Raw genomic sequence first — 23,776 nt, forward strand, 5'->3', positions numbered from 1 at the left:
GTATTGGCCCTTAGGGGGAAGAATATCATTAGGGAAGCCATGAGACTCGTTAATTGGATCTATTATAACGGTAGCAAGGCATAGTAACTAGAATTGATACTGATGAAGCTATTAATCGTAGGGTTAAGGGCTTAATAGGCGGTCTAAGGCCACCCTTGTAATAAGGCTATATATGCCTCTTATATAATGGATCTTATTTGTACGCCTAGACGTATGAGATATTACGTGACCTTATTTGTACGCCTAGATGTACGTGTACGGGTTCCCAGAAGTATTCAATCTCTTACCTAAGCTAGAAAGCTAATAGGTTCTAACAGAGCGCAATAAAGAGGTAGACGCCATAGCCGCCGGCAAAAGGATAACGTTTAATATTTAGCTGGCCTTGATATCTCGTCGCCTAGTTTTCCTTTTTGCTTCCCCGCAAGGCTCTAATATCTCGTTAGATCTGCTATTATCTTATCCCTAACCTAACCTAGCTACATAGCGAAAACAGGTCTAACCTATCTAACCTAACCTAACCGAACCTACTTAAGTATTAAAGACCGAAACGGGCCTGTTTCCGCTTTTCAACTAATTATGCCTCTTGATTATCACAGGGGTCATTTGAAATCAAAACGGGGCCTATTTTTATTTCTAGCTCTTAACCGCGATCGCGAAACAGGCCCATTTTCGCGTCGCGTTGGTCCGTGCTAACTAAGTTAACTCCTTTTATACCTCCCTCTACCTTGCCTAAACTATTATTTCCTATATTCTTCTCTTTTTTAGCTAATACCTATATGACTTATACTCTATAGAAGAAATTAATTAGCTAATTTATAGCATAGATCTAATATATTAAGAAATCTAACTTAGCCTTAACTATAAAATTATATAATAAATAATAATAATTAATAAGAGAGGTAGGCTAAATATTAGGAGGGAAATTAGCGGAAGTATAAAAACCCTTTATTACCTTATTTCTTAAGGTATTAATATAAAAGGCAAGCCTCTTAGCTAGAGGCTATTATTAAGTAGTTAATATATTATTATAAATTAAGGCATTGCCTTTAATATAGTATATTATATACCTAGTCTAATTAAAAAATAAGGCATTTAGTAGCCTAGTAGATATAGGGATAGGCGGTAAGGCAAGTAGCTAGTTTTAGTTAGGTAAATATATTATATATTTTTCTCTCCTATAAATTAATTTAATTTTCTTTATTTTCTAACTTTAAAAATAAATTATTATTTATTCTAGGAGTATTTAAAGATTATTATATCTACTTAGTAATTAGCTATATTATTAATTAATATATTTAGTTAAATCTATTATTAAAATTACTATTAAAATTACTATTATTCGCATATTCACACGAGCCAAGATATACGCATTATGCATTTGACCGGATAGGTTTGATCAATTAAACCTATAGACCTCTATCTACCTCTGAGTCCAGCGCCGAGCCCTAGCGCCGACTCTTTTTAGGTTTATAGAACTCCGACGCCAACTCTAGGAACTAATCCCTCTAAAACCTATAACGCTGATAATCCCTATTTCCTAACATAGTTACGCCTATAGCTACGTGGCCAGATCCTAGCTAGTTATAAGACTTCTTTAATCCTCTTATTTAGCGTAGCGGAAGGTATTAATACTTATAACGAGGGTTATAAGCTACGCCGCGTGTTAGTTATGTTCTAAGTCCCTAAGGAATTAATCTTCCTCGCCGATGAGAACTTACCCTTCCTCTAGCCTCTTTTTAAGAGCCTCTAATAAGAAAAGCTCTTCTCTAATAAAGTTAATCCTTCTATTAGTATTATTATTAGGTAGAAAAAAGCTAAGTAAAAAAAGAAGAATATTATAACTAAAGATTACGAATTTAATATACTTTAAATTAATAAGGTTCTTACTTAATATAATACTCTAAAGGTATTTATTTAATATTATTTCTTATAGCCTATTATAAGTGCTTTTTGCGCCCTTGCGAAGCTTATAAACTTCCTCGCTAAGGTTATCTTAGTTATATTAGAAGGTATACTAATAGGTATTAGCCGCGCTGCTTTAATCACTTAGTTAAAGGTCTCTACAGAAAGCCATCACGATTATTAATATATTATTAATCAGTTAACTGGTTAATTAATTAGTTAGTTATGGTTAAACCTCCTCTTAAGAGGATAACAGAAGTATAATCCCTTAAGATTTTAACCTCTTTAAGTGGTTAAGAATTATAAAGGCGATTAGAAGGTTAGCATTAGAGGGGAGAGCTACTCCGTAAAGGGGTTAGATTTTAACCTCTTTAGTTAGTTAAGATATAAGCTATTTATTATGAATAGAGCTAGCTTTAGCGCATTATTAAAGCTATTAATAATTACGTAGATAAACCTTATTGATTTAAGCCTATTAAGACCTCTAGCTTTAGGTATAGAGCCTTTATTATTAAAATTACTAAGATATTAATTATAATACTTTAATCCCTATTTTGGGTGGCATAAAGTTAAATAATAATAATATTTAGTTAAATAATATCTAGATTCTATAGGTATTTATATTTACTTATAGCTAAAATAACTAAATTCTTTTATAGCTCTATAGGTAAGGTCTATTTATATTTATAATATCGCGCTTATTATATATATTAAACCTATAAGTAGATCTAGAGTTAGTTTTTTATAAACTAAATACCTAGGTTTTTTTGCCTTTTTTTACTTCTATAAGCTTAATAATTATAGTAATTAAGTAGGCTTTTAGGGAACTTATAATAAAGCTTTTATAGCAGTCTTATCTTATCTTAATTACTATAGCTCTAGCCCTAAACCTATTTTAACCTTTATTAATAACTTTAAGCATAAATAATATATTAAATAATACTACTCTTAAGTTTATATCTACTTATAATATTGCCTTAAACTAACTAGAGATAACATACATAATAAGCATACATCGCAGGCAAGTATATATCGCACTTTTCCCTCTTATATCTCACTTTTTATTTAATTAATTAATTCTTTAATTATTAAATATATTAGACTTAAATACTAAGGCTAAAACTCTTCTTACTCTTTAAGCCCTTTAGAATAACCTAAAACTAAGTATCCGATGCGCTGCAAACCTCTATAGGATCTCTAAGCATAGGCTATGTCGCCGGCAGAATGGCATTCAATCGCGACATAATTAGATCCCCTAATCGCGTCGACTATCTAATCTTAAGGAATAGATCATTATTTAGTTTATCCTTAACCTAGACTTATGAGGATTTCCCCCTTAACTGCGTGGTATAAAAGAAATAGCTAATTAATTACTTACCGACTGCGATGCGCCACTAGTCGGCATATATTAGGCTTTAAACTTTATTAAGTAATACCTAGACCTTAAGATATGTTTTTTTTAGAAATATAACTATTAGAGAGCTAAATATGAAGATCTAGCTATTATCTATAACTAGTTTATGCTTATAGCGAACATAATCGCGAAGTATGGCATCTAATTAGATAATATTTATAATATTAATAAGACTAGCTTTATAATAGGTATGATTTAGAGCGAAATAGTTATTATAGGCATAGATAGGCATAGAAAGCTAAAATCGGTATAGCCTAGAAACTAAGAATAGATTATAGTTATCTAGGCGATTAATGCGGATAGCTAAGCAATCTTACTATTTATTATCAGTGCGGGCTAATATTACCTCGCTAATTAGTACCGGGATAGTAACCTCCCAGGCGATTAGGCTATTATAATAACCCAAAATGGCTAAACTAATAACAAGACTAGTCTTAAGTAGCTAAAGCACTTTAATTAGTATATAGCCAAACGATTAAATAATTATTATTATCTTTTAATCCTTAATAGCTATAAAAGTCACTACTTGATTAAATTTAAGAGATATTATAAGGAAAATAAAATTATTAGGCTTTATATATCGCCTTATTTATCTTATTTACTTTAGCCCCTTAATATTAGGTGCTTTAGTATACTTAAGAATACTTATAGTTAAGAAATAGAGCATCTAATTAGATGCTCTATAACCTATGTTTCAAAGACTAAGTTCTTTTTGGCCTTCTATGCCGCATTTTAGGCCACTATGACAGAGAAAAATATCAAGTTAGCCTTTAGAGGAGCCAGGCTTATTCCTCTTAACCTAGAAAGTATAGTCTTAAAGCTTAATATATAGCTATGGACTCCAATACCTGCTAGGGAGGAAGCTAAGCCTTTAACCCCTTAGGTTTTAAAGACTCCAAAGACTATGCTTAAGGCTAGATCTTAGTTAGAATACCTTGAGAGATGAATCAAAAGACATAAAAGTAGCTCGCCAGAGTTAATTCTCGAAGCTCTATAGTCTCTTTCTAAGGGAACAAAGGCTATTATGCATAGGGTTGCCTTATTGACCGCTGAGGTTAAAGACCTTCGAGAGGCGAATAAGATACTAAGTCAGCGCCGGAGGGCAAAAAGAACCCAACTATAGAAAAGAGGGGTAATAATAGTAGAGGAAGGAAGGCAAGTAATTAACTAAATGGATGTTGATGCGTAGGTAGTGGCGGAATCGTCGAGGAGTAGTGGTTAAGGAAAGTCGGCGCGACTAGGGGTTTAGCATTATAGTATCTGCGGCAAGCCTGGTTATAATATAAGAATATATTAAGTAGTAATTAAGATATTTAGGGAAGAGTATAGCAAGTAATTTTAATTAATTAAATAGTCTATTATGTTTTTATTGCGATTTCTATCTTAAAGGTATAAGAAAAATATAACGCATACTTGCCTGCGATGCATGCTTATTATGTATGTTAACTTAGTATTCTAAGGTTTAATTTTAAGTTTCTTTAAAATATTTAAAATTTATTTCTCTTATCTTTTAGGTAATATTAGATAGGCTATAAAGAGAAGGGATTATATCTAATAGGTCTTATTGCTTAATATTAATTAATAATTAGAATAAAAATACTCTTTTAATTCTATTAAATATTATTTATAGCTATTACTAAGAAGTACTAAAATCTCTTAATCTTAAGATACTTTATAAACTTACTATTATTATTAACTATTATAAATATTATAAAATACTTAAAATTTTCGCCGATTAATAGCTTTATATAATAAGAAATAGCATACCGACGCGCTATAGCCTAGAGTCTACCCTCTATCTATATATAGCATAAGTCTTTAGATAGCCTAAGTAGATTAAATATATAATAGAACTAGCTTTAAGATATAGCAAAGGTCTAATTAAAATAACTAAGCTCTTAATTATAGGTATACTAGGTCTATAATTCTTACTTATATCTTTTATTATAGCTAATATAATTACTAGAGAGGATTAATAAAAAGAAATAAAATCTTATTAATTAACGTCTTAAAGTAATTAATAATCTCTATAGTTCTTTCTATAATAATAAAGATATCTGCTCTTTTAAATATTTATTTATGCTTCTTAGCTTATTAATAAAATAGATATATAAGATTAGTCGCCTTAGACCTTTACTAATAAAGCTATATAGTAGCTATAGTATTAAAGGTCTTTTATAATATATATCTAATATTTAATTACTATAGTGGTATACCCTCTATAATCTTTCTTCTTATAAAGGCTTAAATAAATACTCTTATAATCTTATATAAAAGATATAGCTAATCTTAGATAATATTAAGAAAAGACTATATAGTTAGAAGTTAGAGGATTTCTTATAACTAAATTTATTTTATATCCCCTTAGCTCAGATATAAATATAGGCATAATTATATATAGTTATATAGATATAATAATAAATAGCTAAGAAATAAAATATAGTAATACCCTTATTAGAGGTAAGGAGGGCATAAAAAAGTCCAAAGGGTATAGCTCTATGCTATAGAGGATTACCTAAGATAGAATTTTATATTATATTAAATATTTTAAGAAAAAAGAGGATAGAAAAGGGGTTAATTAAGTTACTATTACCTCCGCCGGTCTTAGTCGCAGACCTTTATTAAAATACTTACTAATTAGTTAAGACTTATAGAGTCTTATATAGAGCTAGTCTTACTATTAGGCAGCTTATTATAGTAGAGAGATACCTATTTAAATAGGGCATTTATTATTTACCCCTCTAGCATCTTAACCCTCGATATTATAATATACCTAGCCCTATCTAAAAGTCTTATTTAGATAGATCTATTACTATCTTATCTATTGTAATGCTCTATGATTTATAAATAGCGATGGTATATAATATTATAAGTAGAAATTATTTATATACTTATAGATATCTAAGAAAGAAGTCTCGCCTTATGAGGAATATAGGTATTACCTCACGCCTATTATTAGTAGTTAAATAAGGTGGCCCGGTAAACTTATCTATTACTATTATAATAATATACAGCGGGTTATAAAGCATATTAGCGCTAAGGCCCTATCCTAGGGTCTTTAATAGTAGAAAGTATGCCTAATAGTAACCTATGCTATAAATTTAGTTATTATAGAAGCTAATTATTCTTTTATAATAGTTATAATAGCTATATATAGAATATATGCCTAGATTTAAAGCCTATAAATATATATCTTTTGCGTTTATATATAAAAATCTATATAGGGAGGTTATCTTATTATATAATTAGTATTAATACCTCGGGAAGGCTTCTTAGCTTAGCTTAATAGAGACTCTAACTTAGTAGTATATAGCGCTATTTAATATATATAGCAAATATTAAATAAGCTATATATTAGATAATTAAGAGGTTTATTATTAATATAAATACCTTTTATTTTATATCTAGTAACTTAAATATTAATAACTCTTATTAAAATATAGCGATTTTAATAATATGCTTTATTTATATTAAAATAAATACGATAAAATATAAGAAGCATAGCATAAGCAGCAAGGCTTATATTAGTATTACTCTTTAGTATATAGCTAAATTAGGTAACTTATTTTATTAAAGAGGATTAGGGATATAATAAGTCATTTAATATCAAAGATAAATATCTAATATACTCCCTCTAGCGATTATATAGGGGTCTTATATGCCGCCTGCCATAGCTAATATAGCTCTCGCCTAGCGGTTCCTTCTTCTATTAGGGTAACTGCATATATATGTATATATATATATATATATTATTTACGTATTATTCATCTAGGGGCCGTAAGGCCCTAGAAGTCTCCTAAAGGAGCATAGATATGCTAAGCTTAGGGAGTCTACCTATAATCTAATCATATATTATTTCCTATCTAGCATACTATTAGCATAGGCAGCGTATTATATCGAGCCTATTACCCGTCAGTAGATTAATTAGGCGCGGCTAATAAATAGTAGCCATAGGTTTAGCCTATAACTAGGATACCCATAATAAAGGGTTATAGCTATGGGTAGCCACGCTTATATGGAGCGCGCTATAGCGTCCCTATCTAGCCGAGACCAGGTAATAGAAAGAGGTAACAAAATAAAGATAGAGAAAATACAGGAGGGAGCGAGCGTAAGTGCGTCTCGGATTGGCCTCGTCAAGTACCAAGGGCAGATCCTGTTGAAATGAGCATGTTGTGTTGATTAAAGAAGAAGAAAGACTAGCGCTAACTAGCGAAAGCTATAGATAAGAAGACATCTATATCCTAGCTACCAATAGATCGGAATAGCTATTAATCCGTTAAAGCAACAGATCTTAATACTCCTACTCGAGCTATTAGTGCGAGATGTTTCTGCGTAATAGAGTATAGCCTCATTAAAACCTTAAAAATACCTTCGTGGGTAAAAAATAAGAAAGAGCTTTTATTATTATACCTATGTTAGATTATTTGGTCGCCAGGGCCTTAGTACCTTAGATCCCCTAGGTTATTTGATAATTTAATATTTATAAGGCGGATAGCCTTGAGTTTCTAGTCATTAGAGCCTTAGTACCTTAGATCCTCTAGATTATGTAATATTTAGATAAAGCCTTAGAATCTTTAATTATTGGAGCCTTAGTACCCTAGATCTCTTACTTTATCCTGGGTTTAATATTTATTTAATATTTGATATTTAAATAAAGCCTTAGAATCTTTAATTACTAGAGCCTTAGTACTCTAGATCTCTTACTCTATTTTAGGTTTATATTTTTTAAAATAAATATAGAGGATATTAATATTATCCTTTATTAATATTAATAGCTAACTATAATAATTAAACTATCTTATTTTCTTTAGCTAGATCTAATTAAGTAGGTTCTATTATATATCTTATAGGACTATAGCTATTAAGACTAAAGAAGCTAATCTAGAGGCATTTGCTATATTTTTTATACTTTTATGCTTTTATAGTTTTATAGTTTTATGCTTTTATAGTTTTATAGTTTTATAGTTTTATAGTTTTATAGTTTTATAAATTAGATCTTATGTGATCTGTTTCTAAATGAAATGGCTCTTGTATGTATGTATTGAGCGTTTAGTTATGTTATAGAATTGTTATAAGAAGCCGAGGAATTCCGAGCTAAGGACCTATGGGTCGCTTAGAGGCTTGATAAACGCGATAGACTGTTAGGCACCTACTTTCTCCTACTTAGGGTATAATAAAAAGGGATAAAAGAAAAGAAAAATTATATAAACTTAATATAATAGACTTTCGATACTGCTGCTTCTAAATCTTAAGTTAGTTTATTAGTAGGTTACTTAGTTATTAAGAGATTATAGAGTATTAATTAGCTAGGTATTCTTAGCTACCTCTTTTTTCTTATAACTTATACTTATATGACTAATAGCAAATCATAGGTTAGAAAGGCCTAGTGCATTGCGAAATATAATAAATTAGTTTTTTAGGAGAGCTTTTATAAGTCTATCTATAATTTATTACTTAGTTAGGATATATTAAAGTTTAATATCTTTATCTAAGATTTATTCTTAAATATAATGCTATTAAAGATTAATATGCTTAGTCTTAATATAGAACTATGGATTTTTAGCTATTATAATTACCCCTTAATTATCCCTATAGAGGATAGTTATTTAAAGGTCTCTATATTTATATTAGGCTAGAAGTTTACATAGTAACCCTTATAGCTAGATTGCTTTTTTGGTATATTATATTTGCCTTATATACTCTGCTTTATAGGATAATAATATAACTACTAGTTATTATTTAGAGCTCTAATTAATAGCGCCTATGCCGATATTAAAGATATAACTAGCTATTAATTATCTAGTATTATAATTACTAGCCTAGTCTAAGTTAGTATACCTAATTAATAGTCTAAGTAGTCTATTAAAAATAAGTTCTAAGTTAATTATTCCTTATAAATACCTTATAATATACTTAATAGCTTAAATATATTTATTAGTTAGGTTTCTTAGATATTAGCTATAAAGAGAGATAATAAATATAATATCTAAGTAAATACTAAGCATAGTATATATAAGTAAACTAATTACTTTTATATATTATAGTTTTATTATTTTAAATACTTTATATTTATCTAAGATAAGTTAGAATTTTAATATACTTAGGGGAGTTATAACTAGCTTATTCTCTTATATATTAAATTCCTATAGGACCTTCTTAATATATACTTATTAGGAGAAGAAAATAGCCTTATTATATCTATCTCTCTAGATAAATATTCCTAGATAGTATTAATATAGACTAAGATTAATTATTTCGAATTTCTTATTTAAGGCGGCTTTAATTTAATAGATTTCTTTCTTATTAGGACTAATAATTAAGAGATTATCTATATACATAGTAATATAAGTTATACTATAGATAAAGATATTAATATTAGTATTAAGTAGTTTAAAGCTAAAGGTTTTTAAGGAATTAAATAAAGTCTAGTATTAGATTCTAGGGGATTATTTAAGGCTATAAAGAGCTTTTTATAGTTAAAAGACTTTACTTAACTTATTATTAAAACCCTATAGCTAAGTAATATAGATTTCTTCTTTAATATTACTATAAAGGAAGGCAATTTTAATATTTATTTATTCTAGTTTAAGGTCTAGGGCTGCAGTAATAGCAAAGATTATTTTATAGCTTATTAGCTTAACTATAGAGGTAAATATTTCATAGTAGTTAATTCTATCTTTTTATTTAAAGCCTCTAATAATAAAGCGAGCTTTAAATCTAGTAATCTTACTATCTTTTCCCTATTTAAGCTTATATACTTATATGCCTTAGAGGGTATGTTTTCTTAGAGGCAGGCTAATTAGTATAAAGGTATTATTTCTTATTAAAGAGTCGATTTTATTAATTATAGCTTATATCTATTATTCGCTATGAGGTAAGTTTATTACTTTAGTAAAGGTTTTAGGCTTAGTTGGTTTAAGGTTATTAGTAATTATAGCTAGGTAAATAGTAATTATAGTAAAGCGCTATTAGTTTTATTAAGCTAGGACTATATATCTTAATGAAATTTATCTTTTAGTTTCTTATACTAGAAAACATTATTAGGAATAATTATTAGCTACTTCCGCGATAACTTAGTATTTATTAATTATACTATTAGGGCTTTATATTCTTTCTAGAGTCCCTAGTTCTATATAGAAGCTTAGCTTAGCTTATCTTAATTTAGTTAATAGGATTAGCTAGGGGCTAATTATATCTCTTTATTTATTCTAATATTTTTAGTTAGGGGTATAATTAGAAGAGATAATATAAGATTTATCTATTTTGCGTTAAGTTTATTCGTTAATTACTTAGATATAATTTATTTTTTTAATAGGGATTTCTTATTAAATATAATATTATTTATAAAAAATATTCTTTTATTATTATTAATTAAGATATAATTTATACTCCTTTAATAGCTAAGGAATTAATAAGGGACTATCTTATTATCTATCTTCTTCTATTTAGCTAAAGGTATCTTTATAAAGCCTTAGCTATTAATAACTTAGAGATAAAAGAGATCTAATACTTCTTTATGCTATGCTTTATAAGGTATAATTTAATAACCCGAGACTAATAAGAGGTTTTATATATATATTCTAGCTTTAAGGATATATAGCTAGAATTTCTTTTTTAATCTTAAATAAATAAGAGTCGCTATAAGTTTCTTAAGTAGGATATAATTTACTATTTTAGCTACCTTATTTTATTTATATTACTTAGTAATAAAGAAGATTATCTTAATTATCTTATTTTTATAATAAAAAGTAATTATATTAGCTTAGTTTTTTCCCTCTTAATTAAGGCAAAGGTAATAATAATAATAAGTTAATATCTCGGCTTATTTTAGAAGTTATTAAAGGTAATTACTAAATTTAGACTTTTACTTAATTAGGAAGACCTAAGTTATTTTAGTAAAATTATCTATAAAGTAGGCCTAGTATCTATAGCTATTAATGCTATTATTTAAAAAGGGGCTAGTAATATTGCTATATAGGCTCTCTAGTAGTCTTATTCCTTTTTAAATATATCTATAGTAAGGCCTTTCCTTTATATACCCTTTTATATATACTTTATAGATATTAGAGTTAGATAGAGAAGTAATACATATAGATATCTTTATAAGTAAATATATATTCTATTCTCCTAAATAGCTAAGTTAGTTATATTAGATTTATAGTTTAGGGTTACTAATAAAGTATATAGCTATAATAATATATAATTATTAATTATCCTTATTAATTATATATAGACTAAATCTCTTAGTAGTACTAAGAATAACTTTACTATAGCTTATAATAATAGCTTATTCTTTTTAAATTAAAATAATTACTTTATTTTCCCTAAGGGCTAAGACTAAGATAAGATTATAATAAGTATCTAGGATATAAAGTGCCTTATAAAAGATTATTATTTCTTTAGTATTATTTTATATAGTTCTAAGGGTATATATACCTTGCCCTGCGGGCATAATAGCTAAGCTAGCTATACTATTAATAGTAGAGCTAATAAATTTCTTAAGTAATATAAAGTTTTATTAATAGTAAAATATATAGGAAAAGGCGCTATTATTTAATATATAAATTGACTTAAGTAGCCTAGATAGCTCTAAAATAGCTAGGCTAAATTAGGGTTAAAAGGATAAAAGGGCTATATTTAAAAAGGTAATAGTAATAATATAATCCTTATTAAGTTCTAGTAATAATATATTTTCTTTTCTCTTTTTAAGCTTAGCTTCTTATTATTTACTTTAAAGTATTTATTTTCTTTTAAACTCCTTAAAAAGGTTAAGGTATAGGCTAAAATATCTAGCCTTAATATAACCTAGTTTATTATAATAGTTATATATCTAAGCTATTTATTCTTAACTAGGGCTATATATTCTAATTAATAGAGCTATTTATATCTTAGCCTTTTCTTATTATTAAATATTAATTTCTTTTTATTCTATAGTAATAAAAGCAATTTTAAATATTATATTAGGTTTAGTTATTTCTCTATTAGAGCCTTGCTTAGGTAATAAGTAATAGTTTTAGTAAAAGGTAATAAGAAATATTTTATATTTAGGGCTAAATCTAATTAAAAACTTATTAATAAATTAAGGCTTATTAATTTTATATATTTTATTTAATTATAAGAGTTTAGATTAAGCTTCTTATAATTATTTTATAAAGTTTATATCTCTTAAGCATTAATCTAAGGTACGGTAATTATATTATTAATTAAGCTCTTAAAAGATTATATTTCCTTTTAGTTTAAAGCGCTTTTTTAGCTTATTAAATATCTCTATAATAATCTCTTTATCCTTTACTTATTCCTTAGTATTATATCTAAGTCGATTAAGGATAGCTCTATATGCGCGTTCTTACTTAGAGAGCTAATTATTAATCTTTTTAATAATCGCGGCGCTAATACTAGTAGGTTTAACATATATGATAAGCATGTGCACTAAACAAGGGTATGTACTACTTGGATTTTATATTATAAATCTAAGTTTTTAAAAAAACCTTAAAAATTTAAATTAAGCTTTAAATTAATAGAAACCTAGAATTATATTAGTTATATAAAGATATTTAATATATAAACTTCTAGAGTTTTATATATTTTTACTTTATAAGTTATTAAGAAAAAGCTTATTAGCACTATATACCATACTATATCTAGCTTAATGATTTAATTAAAAATATATTAAAATATATATTAATCTAAATTAAGTATACTAAACCTAATTACTATAACTTTTTAAGTTTAAAAACCCTATAGCTAGATTTAGGTTATCTAGGGTAGGTTATTTTTTGCTATATAGTATAGTAGTGCATATACTTGCTTAGTACACAAGCTTATTATATATGTTATCCTTATTTCATTTAAATAAGTCTCTATATCCCGATATTATAAGATAGTCTTTTATTTCTTAGCTCTAGTTAATCTATCTAGCTATTAATTCTAGCTTCGGGATATTAGCTAGGTTACTAAGTATTCTAATTAATTCCTTTAAGGCTAATATGCTTAAGGATAGGTTCCTTAATAGCTAGACGAGAGAAAGCATAGAAAGAATATAAGATAGGCTTAGGTAAATCTTCCCTTTTTAATATAGTAATATCTCTTATAAGCGCGAAGCTAGAGTTCTAATTATTATTAATAGTATTAATAATAGGTATATTAGAACTCCTATTAGATATAATATAGATTCCTTTTAGTTTTAATAAGGTAATTAAGGTAGCTTTAAGGCTCTAAATATTAATTAGACTTATATCTAAAAGTAAGTTATTAATATTTAAGTAGGTTACCTTAGAACTTATTAAAAGGACTAAGGGCTTACTTAGATTATAGGATATTATATATTATTATTAGGTTTATGCGATTAATGCGAAATATAGCTTAGACCTTAGGTTATATATCTAATTTTATCTAGTTTTATATATAATTTTATATCTAGCTTATTATATTAAGTACTCTAGTCCTAGAGAAGATTACTTAAAGATATAAGGTCTTAAAGGTCTTATATAATCTATTAATAGAATTTAATAGTAGAATATTTATTAAAGTTAGTAATATAATAAGGAAAATATTACTTATAAAGGAAATAAAATAAGGTTAGTTTCTAGAGTTATCTAGCTCTTAAATTAAAGTTATATAAGGCTATTATAAGGCTAAGTCTTTAGTAAAAATTTTATATAAGTATTTTAATTAGGAGGCTAGTAATAGATAAGGCTAGGATATATATAAAATTAAGTATTTAATTCCTAAATAAGGCGGCTAGTAATATTTAGTAAAAATTTAGGTAAGGTATAATAAGTATCTCTAATATAGTAAAAGGAGGTAATTAGACCTTGAGTTATATTAGAAATTATAATTAGGAAGATATTTAGCTATAAGGTAGCTTTCTAGGCTTATAACCTATTAAAATAAGTATATTGTGTTAATTAAAGAAGAAGAAAGGTTGGTATTAATTACTAGAAACTATTAATAAGAAGATATCTATATCCTCGCTACTAATAGATCGGAATAGCTATTGATCCGTTAAACAATGGATCTCAACACGACCAACTGGAATTAGGACGCAACTGGGTAGCCAGATTCATTAAGCGCCGTCCAGACCTTAGGACCAAGATAGGCAGACGCTAAGAAGCTAATAGATTTGACTCCTTTACGCCGAGGGCGGTTTATTAATACTTCGATATCAGGGAGGGCCAGTACGGCTAGATTAAGCCTAAGAATACTATTAATATCGACGAAGGAGGTATTATAGCTAGTTTTAGTAAGCCCCTATTTCTATTTTCTCTATAGTTTTTAAATTTAACTAATTAAACTCTTTTTATTAGGGCTAGATAGTCTAGTAGTTAGAAGCATAGACCTAAAGCATAAGGCTTTTCTTAAGGGATTATAAACTTAAAATTAGACCTTATTTATAAAAGCTATTATTACTAATAGCTATGCCTTAACTCTTAGTATAATATTTAAGGAGAAAAAACTCTAGAAATAGTAGTTACTAGAGGAATTTAAGAAGATAGCAGATTAATACTATATAACTTTGCCTAATAAGTAGACTAATAACTATATTAGCATTAAATAGCTTAACTAGGTCTATTTGCCCTAGATAAAGCCCGCTAATAAGTCTAATGCTAGGTTAATCATTCTAGATAGCCACGGGAGCTATATAATAGTATATACTTTACCTATTCTATAAAAAATAACTATTAACTAAGAGAAGAATAAATAGATAGCTATATACTTTTTAAATAATATTTATTATTATTATCTACTAGTATACTACTCTTATAGTCTCTAGCTATTAAATAATAAGGTATTTAATGCCTTTAAGGCTATATATTATTAAGAGTTAGAAAAGTTTACTTCTCTAACTAATTCTACTTTAATAAATAAGGTCAATTTTATCTAAGCCTATGCTAAGGCTTATTAAGTAAGAATAACAAAGAGGAATATACTCTTTGGTTAGAGGGTTATTAGAAATTAGCTAATTTTATAATTTAAAGCCCTATAGCACCTAGAAATCTAAGAAGATAGGCCAAATAATAGCCTAAGGAAGACTCTAGAGCAGGCGCTATATTTTGGCTTAGATAATATATTAAAAACTAGCTGCTAAATTCGCAATCTTGGGCTAAATAAAACACAAAAGATATAAAAATAATATAATATAATAGCCAAAGGCTTTAAGGCTTAATAATAGATATTAATAGTATATACCATAAGGATTACTAGCCTAGAGGAGGAACTAGCCTATTTGAAGAGAGGGAGGAAGAGAAAGGCTCTTTTAAATCCTAATAAGCAGTTTATAACTCTAAGCGAGGCTCTAGAATCTAGAGAAGCGATTCTAGAAAAGGGAAGCGAAAAGAAGAATATAATAGTAAATTATAGCTCCTCGGGGGAGTTAAAGTCAGAATTAAAAGCTGCTTTAGTAATTAAAGTTAGAGAGGAAATTATACTACCGCAGCGCACTATATGGTTAGGGAGGCTAATAAAAAGGCCTAAAAATTAATAAATATATTAATTTTAAGTTTAAACCTAATAACTATTTATAAATAACTTTTATTTTAGTTAAGCTATATATAAATAAAAGTATTAAGTTTTAGTGGGGGAATTTTTTTTTTTGCCTGGCGAAAGGGTGGGGTTGGCGAAAGGGTGGTGGCGTATGGTAGTAGTAGGGGACGGATATCTTCAAGGTCTTTCAAAATCATCCTCTTGGGACAAATGAAGTGTGCCTAGCTCATCTAGGACAGGCCCTAGCTCTAGGTGCCACTTTGTCTGGGTATCTCGACCTCCTCTTTGGGGCCTTGCAGTATGTGGTGAGAGGTTGGGGACCCAAACGAACGTGAGCTAACACCGTCCACAGTACGACGGCCAGAAAGGCGTTGAACTCGCACTTGGGATTCTAATGGAGGAGTTTCAGCGGGCTATGGCCCTCGCAGGCTGCGCCAAGGTCTCTGATATTTCGAGGGCCTTTATTCGTGGTGGATATACGACGATTGAGAAGTCGAGGCTTTAGCTTATGGCTACTATCACCACATTAAAACAGAACTGCCATCAGCTTCAGTGACATTAGGAGAGTTCATTGATTTTCAGTCTGTCTTATTAACTAAGATTATCGTATCCTGCGTGGTGGATGCTTGGCAGTGAGGCATTCATATTCGTGCCTCGCCATGACACAATTCTTCTTCCGATAGCCATGGTTCAGCGACTAACACTTTCTCACCATTCATCTTCCAGACAGACTTCTGCATGCTGAGGCCCTCATTCGCCAAGATGTGTCAGTCAATAACAATGAGGCAAGTCGGCTCATATCTGACTTTATCAAGTCGTAGCCTTTACGTTATTAAGAGCTGACTGCCTTGAGGCTCGGCACAGCGGCAGTGAGATCATCCTCCCATTTATCACGGATGATCTTTACCTTCGGGGGATTCTTGAGCACCGGTGCAAGCCGGTCGATAACTTCCATATCCGAGGCCTTTGTATCATACAACTCCATCTCGAATCGCGAGAAGAAGACGGCAATTGTAGTGTACAGCTCCATGTATGCCAGGCTAATCGTTGAGCAAGTCATCAGCATATGATATCACCAAGAAATGAGGGGATGTACGCACTTTTTTGCAAGACATTGCCGCCGCCCTTTGCTAAAGGCGACGGACCACTTTGTCAAGCTCAAGGCATCGCTGCCCATCCAGCGCTCGGGCACAAACTCTTTGGGGTTGGGAAAGATGGTCTCGTCGTACTCTACCACAGCAGGTATCATGGATATTATTGTCTATATCATGGTTAGTTGGTTCTTGTCACATCAAGTTGGGAGATTTTACCCCAGCAGGAACATGATGTCCTCCAATGTCGATTCCACTCTCAGGAACTTTGCGTGGGAGAGAGCCTGGAACTGTGTTGCTGAGCCGAAGACACTCCTTGACAACTCCTGTCTAGAACCAAATCTTGTCAGTGTCACCGCCACTGGGTATTTTTGGTGGAAGCCCTGGCCAACTAACCAAATACGGCAATGCCATTATCTGTCGGTGGTCAAACTCCTGGATGGCTGTCCTCGCCTCAAGTAGCTCATCCTGAAGTTTCTTCATCACGTCGTCGTGTGTGAGCAGAAAGTAGGTGGCAAATGAGAGCACGTTGGTGGTGCCCTCCATGCCAGCCATGAGAAAATTAGAGACATCGTCAAAGATTTGAGTCTCATCCACCTTCTTTCCCTCCTTGCGACGTGTTCGTACCATGATGTCGAAGAGGGTAGGCGGCTTGTCGAGCTCTTTTCCAGAGTCGTAGGCGTCGACTGCTTCACCTAGCCATCGCCTGTAGACCTAGAATACCCTGTTAGCTTCAGTATGGTGAGAGCACGCTATCTTGAGCAGCAGCCTACATCTAAGCCTGGCCTTAGCCCTTCGACTAAGAAGTTAGGAAGAGAGTCGAGAAACCACCCGATAGCAGGGTAATAGATTCCTAAAAACACAGAGGTAAGCATCAAGCCAAATATCCGGAGAGAAAGGCGTACTCGGCCAGGTCATCATGGTAAATCTATCCACACTGCGCATGAAAGGGTGAAGGGAATCTGGATCAGAAACATCCGCCATGTTGAAAGAGTCCCCGAGCAGAAGCTGGCATGCAGCATCGGCCTAAAGCTTGTCAGCGGGCGTCCATTTACTGGTTGAAGTGGTGTGTCTTGCCCCCAGTGCACGGAAGATTCTGTGGATGAGAACTGGCTTCCCTTCTTTGCCTTGACGGGCCATCCAATCCCCGACCTTTGTAAACTTTGACGCCATGATGGGTGCCAGATCATCGGCTCTCTTGCGGGAGAACAATGGATTCAGCGTGCTTCGATGCTTCTTGTGCTCCTGCGGGTCAGTGATGGTGAGTGTCGACCCGTCAACACCTAGCTTGAGGTAGAATTCCGGTGCTTTGTGGAAATCATCACCAGCGTTGTGAATCCTGTCATGTCGTCAGAGATGAGGCGCAATCCTCTGTTTTCAAGGGCTGTTATACGTATGATAAAGTTCTGGGTCGCCCACATGAACATGGTTGATGCCAATACGAACCACTGGGGACTCTGGCAGCATGTCAGTCGTGAGCACCGTGGAAGGAGTAGGTCTACTTACTGTACTTCTTGTGCATATCGATAAACTTGTTGCAATACCCGTTGGTGGCCAGGTTGTAATAGCATTCATACAAATGACTTGCTCCCGCCAGGACAGGGCCGGGGATGTTGCTAAGCGGGTGGAAGTAGATGCGATGCAAGTACTTGGTGCAAGAGTAGAGAACAAAGGCTCCCACAAACAGCCTCCAAGCTATGTCCCAGTCCACAGTGGTGTCCTGGACCATACCCCAAAGAGCTTGGATATCCATCTTCGAGGCTTGGAGGGGGAAGGGATGGCTGAGGGAGTGGGAGCAAGAGTTGAGTGTCAGGCTGGAGGAAGAGAAGTTGGGTTAATCACTTAGATTGTGCTGAGCAAGTAGAGCCAGCCTTGATTGTGAGGAAAGACACCTATATATCTGATGGATTGCCAATCCTTAATACGTGGGTCGAATCAACCGATGATTGTCTGAAGATTCTTCTAGGAATGGTTTGTGCCATTTCCCCTCGTCGGCTAATTCTAGACTGTGATCGTCACTCACACATAAGCCGCTGTTATCAACCCGGCTAATTTGGTTTAAGCCGTGAGAGTCTCGGTACATTTCCCAATGTCTTCCGTTTGTAGACGGAGGACATCGACATAGGAATAGCCAATCGCGTTCTTGTGGTCTTGCTTGTTGACCCGGTCGGTTCACAATCTTGTGATATCCGGTGGATGCGATCTCCGCCGTGTCATGGCCCGGCTCATTCAAACACCCGCCAGCATCGGTAAATTAACGCCCAAGCACTGAGAGCCGTAGCTTGGATGTTACATCATTGGGATAATTCTAATACCGTTGTTTCATCGCCTTGCTCATAATTCGACGCATTGTGGGTACTGTTTGAGAAGGCAACCGGTGTGCACTGGGTGCTGGGAAGGGCAGAGACTATGCAAACTCCAGTTCCAATTATTCCGTCATATTACTATATAACCTCTGGTATGCCTAATACATGGCCATTATGCTATTCTCACCATTCTGGCATCTGTCTCTATTCTTGATACAACCATCCACTTCATTAATGATAATACAAGTCAGAGAATCTGCCCCAAATACCCTCGGCAACCCTTCAACAACCTCATTCGATCCATCATGGGGTCATTGCCAGATACACTGCTCGTGGCAGACCTGAAGGCACTTACTGGGGCCATATCGTTTCATGACCTGGAGTCCTGTACGCAACAGGGCACATCGATCATCTCCGGATTCCACTATACACGACATGAACCCAGTCGGCCCCACGACGGTGAAGGTCACCCCAAATACGCGAAAGCCGTCATCAGAGGGAGCCAAGTAGCAAGAAAAGCTGCCGAGATTTTCAATGATCTAGGGCAAGGGGGGGCAGCCTCCATAACGATCACATCCAGCGGCCTCGTCGGAGGGCCTCCTTGCGAGGGACATGCTCTGAACGTCGAGGGGATAACCTTTTTCGTCAAGACTGTTTTCCATTTTCCGTCTTCCCTTGGCAAGACTGGCGATAAAGTCTCGACCCAATATCTGCACTTTTCGAGCCCAACAACACAGATTGTACCCCAAGGCCTCTCGGACAAGCGTGACAAGTTCGGCTTGCAAGACCTCACCATCGTCTCCGGCGTATGCCTCTTTTCCATGAAAACAATTCTTTCAAGCATCAGCAAGGCCCAGAGAATCCATGTCAAGAAGCTACAGGCGGGGCCTGCGCTGTATGAGATGGAATACATTGCTCGCAGCGCGCCCGTCATCGCGGACTTGGCGGCTCTGCTTGGTGCAAACGTACGCCGCAAGACACATGACGACGATCTTGTTGTGGCCCACCAGGGGCTGAATCTACGCCTGGATGTCCCAAGCTTCCACTACTATCAGTCCGTCGACGATTGCTTGCAGAGTGGCTCTTGCACCTTTCAAGAGGCCTTGGAGTGGTTGAACGCGGTCAAGAAGCGTCATGAACAGATCTCGCACGTGTTCCGCGGCTACATTAACTACGAGCTATCGAAGAGATGTTCTTCCGCCGAGGCATTGAATATCAAGGTTTCTCCAGGTGCCGATCTGGTGTGTTCCATTATCCGTCATTCCTTGGAAATGGGTACGCGTCCATCCCTCCACAACGTCCTACACGCACTGAGCGAGCAAGAGCCCGCTTGGGCAAGCTTCTATCGACTGGTTCCGGAAAAGGAGAGACCCCACGATTTCCGATCTCTTGGGTATCTATTCTATGTCTTCCAGGTGGTCCGGCAGGCTCTCGTCGGCAACGAGGCGTGTGGGCATGGACATGGGATTCCCTCGAAGAATGGGGACAAACCAGCAAGATTATTGATCAGCGTCGATGATGGCATCGAGCGTCGAGTGTATTCCCGGGCACAGAAGATCCTGAAAAAGATGAGGGCATCGTCTGAGTACCCTGTTCCATCAACCCTGCTGGAAGTGTACCTTTGCCGACGTGTTTTTATCGACGGCAACGAGAAGGGGTCAAATCTATATCTAGACGACCCATCCCCCGAGCCTATGGGCAACACCGTGAACAAGAGTGTCTATCGAACCGTTGACGGATACTCTGACACCTTTCAATGCCCTCACTCAAAGTCGCTCGGGATGAAGAGTTTGGCGGTGGTTGAGAAACTCTACGGCGTGGACACTGCCGCTGTCCTACGCCAACTCTGTGCGGAGGCTGGCCTCTGCCCTTAGATAAACAAGAACAACAGAGTAGTGTAGTTGAATTATCATACGGTACTCCGCTGTATATGCGAACTTGAAAGTTCAGCCAGAGTGCAACAGAAACGTATTGTCATGGTCAGCAAGTCAGCACAAGACTTTCAGAAGGACTTCACGCTCGAGGCATATAAACCCACCCTATGTAACGCATAGTCGTAGTCGATCTTTGCATTATGAGAGAATTCGCCTTCAGCAAAAGTATCCCCCACGTTGTGAACTCAACGGTAGAGGATCTGCTGATGATGGTACACAAGCTACCGAGTGCGGACATGACCAGGCGCAACCAACATACGCTGACAGCATTGGAGAGACCTGTTGATCAAAGCTACTCTACTCATGTACGTTCCGCACATAGTCAATCTTCATCGGACGCTGTTTTCTTGTTGCGTATACTCCTCCATTCAACGAAACAGGCGCAGACAATCCCAAGCACTCCCACCACAACTGCAAGGACAAACGAGTTGCGCAGCGCTTCCATGTATGCCTTTCGAACTCTTGGCAAAGACTTTGGGCTTATCAGTTCTGCAAGACAACTTGGGCCTGTCGAGATCACCACCTCTGCTGGAACTTCTGGTGCGTATTTCGGAATATTGGTTCTCAAGCCATTGTAGAACAGGTTCTGCGCAACCGATATCGCGAGAGCTCCGCCGAGACTGTCGAAAAAGGTGGTGATTGCGACACCAGTAGGCATGTCGCGCTGGCTCAGAACGGCTTGTACAGCAAGAAAGGGGAGCTGAACCCCAGCCTCAGCTCCGAACCCGCCCATAACCTGGTATCCAATCCACTTGCCGGCAGAAGAGTCTGCCTGAAGCGTATAGATCAGCCCAGAGCCTATGGTGAAGACGGCTGCCCCGAATATCATGAATGGTTTGAGGACTCCAACAACCGTGGTACCACCGGCGATGATGATTGACGCGATAATGTTCGAGGCCAGGTACGGGATCGTACGGATGCCTGACCCTTCGGCTGAAGTACCCCTGACCGCTTGAAAGTAAAAGGGAAGATAGTAGATGTGGGTGAATGTTCCCATGGAAAGAAGGAAGGCGTACAGACAAGACCAGAAGACGGTCTTTTGTCCCAAGATCCTCGGTGGGATCGTAGCACGCTCCCCGCGTCGAATTTGTTGAGCAATGAAACCGACAGCGAGAAGGCAAGAACCCAAGAGAACTCCCCAGACCTTGGGATTGTTCCAGGGGTAGCTTGTGCCGGCCCTGCAGGTAGTCAGTATCCCACAAGAACCAAAGGAAGATCGGTTAGGACTAACCATTGCAACGCAACAAGCAGGCAAATAACAGAACAGCTTAGAGTAAATGTGCCCAGGATGTCGATTTCTCGGATCTTCTGTTTGGTACTGAGCAGATCCTCAGTTCGCCGAGGAGGTTTAAAGAAGAATACAACAGCCGCGAAACCGATAGCACCAAGTGGCAGATTGATCTACGAGGGTTAGATAAGCAAGGTCGGGTCAAATAGGAGTCCATATCTGAGATTCCCTACCCAGAAACACCACCGCCACGACGCTCTATCCGTCAAGACTCCTCCTATGAGAGGTCCAATGACTGAGCAGATTGCATACATCGATGAGAGCAGGGCCAGGTACATTGGGCGCCTGTTCAGAGGTACAGTGAGACCAATAATTGTCATGGCTAAGCGTTAAGTCAGAGCGAGACCCATGCAACGCAACCAACAGACTTACATCCACTGTACAGAGCCGCCTCGCCAACACCCGCCACGACCCTGCCAAGGATGAACATGTTACTGTTCCTCGCTGCTCCACAGAGTACCGATCCTATCTCGAATACGGCCATGCCAAACAGATACACGTGTTTGACGTTGAAGAAGGTGTATATGCGACCGAAGGATGGCTGCAGCGCGGTTACGGTCAACAGGTAGGTGCTTCCATACCACCCAACATCGTCCAGAGAGTTGAAAGCCGAGGTGATTCGAGGAATAGCGGTGGCTATTATAGTGTTGTCCAGGGCCACGATGAAGGTAGCAAGGCTGAGACCAAAGGTCAGAAGACCCAGCTGCAAGCCTCCCAGGATAGCAATTCCCTCTTCTTCGTCATTCTCTCTCGAAGCTGTATCCCGGCTCTCATTGGGCTCATCTTCAACAGCACTTGATTGCGTAGCCGCCAGTATGTTGCTGTCAGTGGCCTGGCTGGCCTCCCTGTAAGATTCGCTGTCGGTTGTAGAATAGTCCACATTCTCGGCCGTGTGCTGCCTGCTCTGAAGTAGCGGTGTCGTGCTGTCTGGTAGGAAGCCGAGGCCAGGGGGCGACGATGAATGATCTTGTTTCGTGCTCGGCATGATTGTAGTTCTGTGGTAGCTTCTGGTGACGTACGTGCTAGGTGTAGCTGTTGATGATGTGTTCCCAGTAGCTTCAGTTTGCAGGGTGTCCCTTCAAAGAGGAAGATATCAGAGGATCCAAAGTGATCGATCTCTTCTCTGATGCAGACTTGGTAGGAGTAGGCAAAGAAACGACGTGACTAATCGTTTTTCGGTGCATAGTATGGTAGGCATCCGGGGGCCGGATAGTAAAATATGAAAAGTGCCGACCTGAGGTTTAAACAGCCGAAGAGGAATGGCTGAGTGTATCTGGGTGGTCGGCTATCCCAAGCCACCAGTTTGTAGATCCGGATTATTTTATGGTATTAAATTAGCCGGTCTTACTGGGTATCCT

The 23,776-nt window shown here is 35.1% G+C and overlaps 3 protein-coding genes across 3 annotated transcripts; 1 reads left to right on the forward strand and 2 right to left on the reverse strand.

The window, feature by feature from the left end:
* Positions 1-16,631: 16,631 nt before the first annotated feature.
* On the reverse strand, positions 16,632-18,643 carry NCS54_01093900 (Hypothetical protein; the record flags this gene model as incomplete). The annotated part of the gene is made up of 9 exons (XM_053156227.1): positions 16,632-16,839; positions 16,900-17,060; positions 17,110-17,220; positions 17,287-17,604; positions 17,664-17,743; positions 17,796-17,916; positions 17,968-18,229; positions 18,284-18,347; positions 18,397-18,643. The coding sequence occupies 9 exons, from the start codon at positions 18,641-18,643 to the stop codon at positions 16,632-16,634; spliced, it is 1,572 nt and encodes a 523-aa protein (XP_053012202.1).
* Positions 18,644-19,501: 858 nt separating this feature from the next.
* On the forward strand, positions 19,502-21,070 carry NCS54_01094000 (Hypothetical protein; the record flags this gene model as incomplete). The annotated part of the gene is made up of 2 exons (XM_053156228.1): positions 19,502-20,471; positions 20,520-21,070. 2 exons carry the CDS (start codon positions 19,502-19,504, stop codon positions 21,068-21,070), a joined length of 1,521 nt encoding a protein of 506 aa, XP_053012203.1.
* Positions 21,071-21,452: 382 nt separating this feature from the next.
* Positions 21,453-23,403, reverse strand: NCS54_01094100 (MFS domain-containing protein; the record flags this gene model as incomplete). The annotated part of the gene is made up of 4 exons (XM_053156229.1): positions 21,453-22,308; positions 22,362-22,531; positions 22,592-22,740; positions 22,791-23,403. 4 exons carry the CDS (start codon positions 23,401-23,403, stop codon positions 21,453-21,455), a joined length of 1,788 nt encoding a protein of 595 aa, XP_053012204.1.
* Between the last annotated feature and the right edge of the window lie 373 nt (positions 23,404-23,776).

Source organism: Fusarium falciforme, chromosome 8, assembly GCF_026873545.1.
Source record: "Fusarium falciforme chromosome 8, complete sequence".
Taxonomy (NCBI): Eukaryota; Fungi; Ascomycota; class Sordariomycetes; order Hypocreales; family Nectriaceae; genus Fusarium; species Fusarium falciforme.